A 6497-nucleotide genomic window follows, 5' to 3' on the forward strand; every position below is an offset into this window, starting at 1 on the left:
TCCCAGCATAAGTAAGCGAGGTTAATTAGAAGGACACCTTATGCGGATTTAGTGTTCATGTTCAGTGACATCTGCTTAATTTGGTGACAGAAATGTTTACAAGCTTCAGCACGAACCAACCACTCCAGGAGCATTAACTGGATTCTTTATGGTTTGCACGTCAGTAAACTGTTTTGTAAGGTCCTACTGCTGCAGTACAGTTCCCCCTCCTTCTGAAGCATCTCTCAAGCCACCCTTTTACCCATTGAAATGGAAGGCAGTCGAGAGCATACAGGCTTAACAATATTTAGCCTTCAGCATTGTCATCACTAGCTATGACACGAGACAGCGTAACTTGATCTTCTGATCCAAGAAGATTCTTTTCAGTGATGAATAGGAGAGACTTTTTTACCCTATGAACTAATTCACTATCAGATACAGCAAAAGTAGAAGCTGGTGATGGTATTTTCACATCCAAAAGAGTGTCTCACATAGGTTATTTTCAAATTCTTATGTAGACTGATAGAACAAACCAATAATAAGAAAATCCCATGGCGCAATGAGGCCTGTCATACAGATCTACCAGAAAATCCTTGCTTGCAGTCAGCAGAAAAGTAGGAAACTAAAATCAGCATTATTAGCAACCGAATGAAAGCTCTTACATCTCTATTCAGACCTAAGAATGACCCTAGATGTACAGGAAGAAAAAGATCATGGTCCGAATGACTGCTTAAGACAGGCAGATATGCATCTCCAGAATAAGCAGGAAAAAACCCACACAACTGCAAAGAGAACAGAAATTACAGGATACATATAACTCTCTATAGGAGGAGCATCATTACTGAACACGAAATGCAAAAGTAAACTCGAGCGCATAGGATGCGGTACCATCCACAGCCCAGGGGGGGAACGTGCTGTGAGAAAAAGAAACATTTGCTCACCTGGCACAAACTAGAAGGCAATTGTACACTTTCTAAAGACATTCACTGAATGGCCAAGTCTTCTTAGACTGGTTTGTCTAACGAGCTGCAACATTAAAGCTGCATAGAGCTGAACCTGCCCTCAGAACACCAACAGAACCACAGGATAATTCAGTGCTTCACAAGGGTACACTGGGCAAGCAGGTCTCGAACGTGCTCTCTCATCTCTATTATTTACGTTAAAACAAAAGCCCTGCTATTTCGTAATGGTACCTTAAATGAAATTCAAAAGCGACAAGCATTTAGCTTAGCGCACTGTTTGCTCTACCTGCACCGAAAGGCAGGACCGGCAACAGCCCCCCCTCTTACAGACGTACTCCGTTACTCTCAGGAGCCCTTCCTGTGCCCTGCTGCCACAGTATGCTAAGTACTTCCAAAACCAGACAAGGGCACATTGTGTGCACATTGGGGTATGTTTAAATTCCAGCTGGAAGAAATCCCAACAACTCCGAGGACACAGGTTGTACCAATTACGAGTTACAGCTGCAGTTAAAAAATATGCCATGAATGAAAGCACCCTACCGTAAAAGGCCTAAAATGTTAACCATCCAAGGGAGCGGGCTCATTCTTGATTCGGCGTCACACGCCAGCCTTGCAGATGGACTAGCTGCTGCCTCGCAAAGCTATGCCTAACTTATCAAAAAGAAAGTACCGACAGCTGATGCTTTCAGAATGTGCATAGCTCACATCAAAGACCAAGCAGACAGCTACCCTCTCCGATGCTGCTCTTACTCTGCAGCAGGAAGGACTACAGGCAGCGCCACAATACACCTAGCACAGCTCAGTCAGCAGCGAGCTTCATGAAAGTTTAATAGAGCTTTGCAGGAAGCCAAGCTCAATGTTTTTCTTTCTATTTGGATACACTTATGCTGTCTGCGGACATGTAACGCAACAGAAACGGCTTTGAGTACTCTTACTGCTTGAATAAATCTCTTGCTCACAGACTTAACAACTTGAAAGCGTCATCTTAAAAGGAGTAGAACCTTTAAGGTATCAAGATGTGAACCTAAGCTTTGACTCTACGCATGAGTAACACCTGTACTTTAAAGCAAGCTCATTCTGAAGCTTTGGTAATGGTTCTATTACTGCCAGATCTAGATACTAAGCAAGCTCTTCAAAGTTCACCGCTTCAGGAGCACTTGTGCTTCCACCGGTCTATGCCAGAAAGTCACAGTACTGGAGAAGCCCCAGCAATGCTTTCAAGTGCTGAATGTTGACATATATATGCAGATCAGGCTAAAAATAGTATTTGTAAAGCCAAACCTTCAAAAAAAAAAAAAAAAAAAACAGTGGGAAAGAAATCAGTAAAAAAAGCTACAGTTCAGTCTTATGTTTTGCTTATATATAATCAGATATATTACAGATCAGAAGACAAAGGTTTGAACTGGAGATACAACACATTATCGCCACATTGTAAAGGCTGACAGTTGAGCAGGAGCTGCCACGACGCACGGCACATCTGAAGCTCTGTTCTACCCATAGCTAGCAAGTTTAGCTGGCAAGTCATGATTGTTTTCTTTTCCTTCAGAGCAACAGCGGCATTTCTCATAACTGAAGTGACCAAGTTGGGTAGGCCTTTTATTAAACACTCACAGAACAAAGTACACAGGAGATAAGGAACAAAAAGTTCTTGAGTTTTACTCCAGCACTTTAACAAGTGCAAATAAAGTGGTAAGGAATTTCTCTCAAGTGTAACTAACCACTGCGCTGTATACAAATGACATTAGTGTGGTGCTTAAGTGAATCACATCTCCACATCATTCATTAACTTTGAATACACATATAAGTATGGGCTTCTCACTTTGCCTCAACCAACCTTTTAAGTTTGGGAAAAAAGATCTACATACCTTTTGTTGAATCCCATCTTAATGATTTCTAAAGTGAAAGTCTTGCATCTGAAGAAAGCAAAAGGCGAGCAACCTTTCTGTAGAGTGGTTAACCTGCTCTTAAGGCTAAGGGACACTCGTCCCAGGAACTCTTATTGAGCAGGGAATCCATCAGGGAAGAATTGAGAACTTGTGAGCAAGTAGGTCAAAATGGACATTTAGGTTTGCTATATCCTTCATCAGGAAGCCAAGTAAGCTTTAATCCTCTGGATTTATTCAAGTCATCTTTGGTGGATGTTATTTCTGTACCTTTTCCTCATATCCTGGAATTATTGGCCCTGGAGTTATTTCCACATTGACTGATTTTAAAAGGTTTAAAGTGACATGTACATCATTGTGTTTCCCTAAACTTCCCAAGCATTTATATATGAGGTCTTCATTAATCCATGTCTGCACCAAACATTCCCTAGCACCAGGGTGCCATTGATGTTCTTAAGCCTTTATAGTACCTACTTCATGTCTACTGTGAGACAAAAATAGTTTAACTGATCCTATGTAATCACGACAAGAGATTAATTAAAATGCCAAGATAGGAAACAATTTATTATAGAGAGAAGAAAAATTTCTCATCCAAAATATAGAAATCTGTACAACTTTGCCACAATCAATATACATGAACTGTACAAATTTACACCAGTTCATAATTTACCAAATAAAAGATGACTAACAAAGTTCACAAAATAGATGGTGGTTTGTGGAAAAGACTTTTACCCAATTAAGAACAAGGAAATTACAAACCAGACCTCCACTTTCTAAAAATAAGAAGTTTACTCAGTCTTAGAAAACTACAAGCTAGCAAATGTACAGATAGCTGGCTGGTGCTAACACCACAGTTCAGACAGTGTCTTTATATGGTCTTTTTAAAGCCTGTTGCCACGGCAGATTCTGATCACTTGCTACTTTTGAGGCCAATGTAAAGATCTGACCATTTCCCCGGGTCATACTTACTAGTTTATCTTATGTACATTTATACATATTTGTAAGTGCTAGGTAAAAGTCTGAAAAATAAGATTTCCAGTACTATGGTGTTCATAACAATAAGTCTTGTTACTGAGCTGCCAAAAATGCTAACAATTAATAAATGTAATAGTGCAAATTTACTCTGCAAGACCTACTGCAGAGAATCACTTTATAAATACAGATTGGGGTTGAAAATTGGTGTAGAAATTAAGTAAAATGTCTTGGAGAAACTGACCCTTCCTAGATCTTCTTCACTCCCTAGCAAGTTGCAATCGTTTTGACTCACAGGCTATTAAATCACTGAAAGGTACTGTCCAAACTATGGCACTGTCACTTTAAAGTATACCACTCTAACGTGTGCCAGATCTTCACAGCTGTGACATGGTTTAAATTCCATAATCCATCCCCAGAGGTGCCCACCCAAAGTAAAAACCAAATTTATCCATCCATTTTAAGGTGATCCATCCACAGACTATATCTTAACCCGATACAGTCATCATATTGTAGCTTTTGGAAGGGCTAGTTCTGCCCAAGAGAAGTTCCTCCTTACAGCTTATTCTGCTGTCTACCATTTGCATGTTGCTGTTATTTTGGCTACCTCCTGCTGGTGCAGCTTCATACAGCACACAGATTGAGCCATCCTCTCCAATACGATAGGACACTTCATACGGGTCAACCCATAGAGTGAGTTCGCTTGGAAGAAGCTGGAACAGTTCCTGACTGCTCAATCCAATCCGCTGTGCTGCCTGTCCAATGAGAGGATCCATTTTATGGTTGATCCGGATACATCGGTAACCTGATCCCTTGCATGGCTTTTCTGGGAACCAGTGGTGTTTATAATGTTCTATAAAATAAAAAAAAAAAAAGATTATCCTCCTTAATTCTCTGTTCAAAAAGATGTACAGTGATCATTGTTCTCTTGCAAATTTCACACCTCAAGATGTTGAAAAGCTTATTATTGTAGCATCAAGTGACCAGAAAAATCATTATAGCCTCTATTTTTGCTGATGATTTACATAAGTGCAGTGTCCCTTGGGACGTACTCATATATAAAGTTACTGTTTCGTGCTACCGTATACAGAGAACAACGTTTGCCATCTGAAAGGAGTGAAACGCAACTTCCTGGCATTCACAGAAACAAATACAAAAATACAGAAGCAATTACATACACAGCAAAAACACTCAAGGGCTTCGAAATTCCACGAATCAAGAGGGGAAAAAAAGAACCTTCCCAGCATCCTCTGGAGATCACACCCATGCTTAGTTCCTCACATTCTAAGAACACCCAAAAATAACTAGGGAAGGAGCTGGGCAGCATTTACCGACTGACTCAAGCTGTATTTCACCACTGCTCTTCCCAGCCTGTTTTCCAGGGCGAGATACCGATGACTTCACTTACCTTCGGAGTTCTATCCCACCCAAAACCCCATCGGTGTGAAGCTACTTGTAGGCACTATCAAAGCACCTTGGGTGGGACACGGGCTGGGGATTACAAAACCCACAGGGCAGGGAAGAAACCCTCGGTATTTGACCCTAACCGGGGCTGCCGAGTGGCTGTGAGATGTTTCCAGAAGAAAAGGGAACAGAGACTCATCGTCCACCGCTGAATTTTACGGGACCAAAAAAAAAAAAACAACCAAAAAAAGGCAACTTCGGAGCGTTTTTCCTTCTGGAAACGGGGCGGTTTGAGCCCTTGGAGCGGAGCCCAAGTCCGAGCTGCTCCGAAAGCTTTGTCTACGGATCCGAGGAGGGGGGCACACGCGCTGCCTGCGCGACGCCCGAGCCCCTTTTGTTTACAGCCCGCTCCTGCCGCCCACCCCCACCCGCGGGGGGCCGGCTCGGCACGGGGGAGCCCCGGCAGGGGCGAACCACGGCGTCCCTCTCGCTCCCCGCACCGCCTGCGGCCCCTCGGAGGAGCCGCTCTTCCCCTCCTCACCCCCCCAACCCTTCCCCGGCCGCCCGTGGGGCGCGGCGCGGCGCTGCCGCCGCCATCCCCGCCGGCCCCGCGGCGGAGGGGGCAGCGCGGCCCCCCCGGCCGGCGCCGGGAGGGGGGTGAGTGGTTGGGTGTGAAGGAAGCGGCCCCCGCCGCACCCCCGCGCCGCCCTCACCTGCCAGCAGCTCCTGCAGGCTCTGGCTGAAGGTCTGCAGCTGCCGCTCGTTCATCAGCCCCTTGGTCCGCAGGAACTTGGAGATGAAGCCCACGGCCGCGGCGATCTCGCGTATCATGCTGGCCCGGGTGTACAGGGCGGGATGCATGGAGGCGGCGGCGGGCGGCAGCCAGCTCTCCGGGGCGGCCGGCGCTGGGACGGGTCGGGACCGGGGGGTGGGGGGGGTGCGAGGGGGCGGCGAGCCTGGCGGCGGAGCGGGACGGGCCGGGCGCGGGGCGGCTCTAACTGGGAGAGGAGCGGGCGGCGGAGCCCAGATCACATCCCGGGGGCGGCAGCCTCCGCCTCCTCTTCCTGCGGCACGGGGGGGGCGGCGGCAGCAGCGGCGGCCGCGGCAGCGCACCCCGCATCTCCTGCTGCGAGGGGCGAAGAGAGCTGCTCCTCGACCGCCGCCTCTTATAGCCGCCGCCGAGCGGAAGTGGCGTCAGGGTGCCGGGGGGGGCGCGCCGCCGCCAATCGAGCGATCGCACCATTGTGACGGCAGGCGGCGGGGCGGGGCCGGCGAACGGGGTTTGGGAGGGAGGAGG

General features: G+C 46.5%; 1 protein-coding gene across 1 annotated transcript; it reads right to left on the reverse strand.

Moving 5' to 3' along the window:
- Nucleotides 1-3361: 3361 nt before the first annotated feature.
- Nucleotides 3362-6331, reverse strand: BTG1 (BTG anti-proliferation factor 1). Its single transcript, XM_082498217.1, has 2 exons — nt 5914-6331; nt 3362-4649 (listed from the first exon to the last, which is right to left on the reverse strand). Exons 1-2 carry the CDS (start codon nt 6059-6061, stop codon nt 4285-4287), a joined length of 513 nt encoding a protein of 170 aa, XP_082354343.1. The 5' UTR covers nt 6062-6331; the 3' UTR covers nt 3362-4284.
- Nucleotides 6332-6497: the final 166 nt, after the last annotated feature.

Source organism: Vanellus vanellus, assembly GCF_965231255.1.
Source record: "Vanellus vanellus genome assembly, chromosome: 1".
In the NCBI taxonomy this organism is placed as follows: Eukaryota; Metazoa; Chordata; class Aves; order Charadriiformes; family Charadriidae; genus Vanellus; species Vanellus vanellus.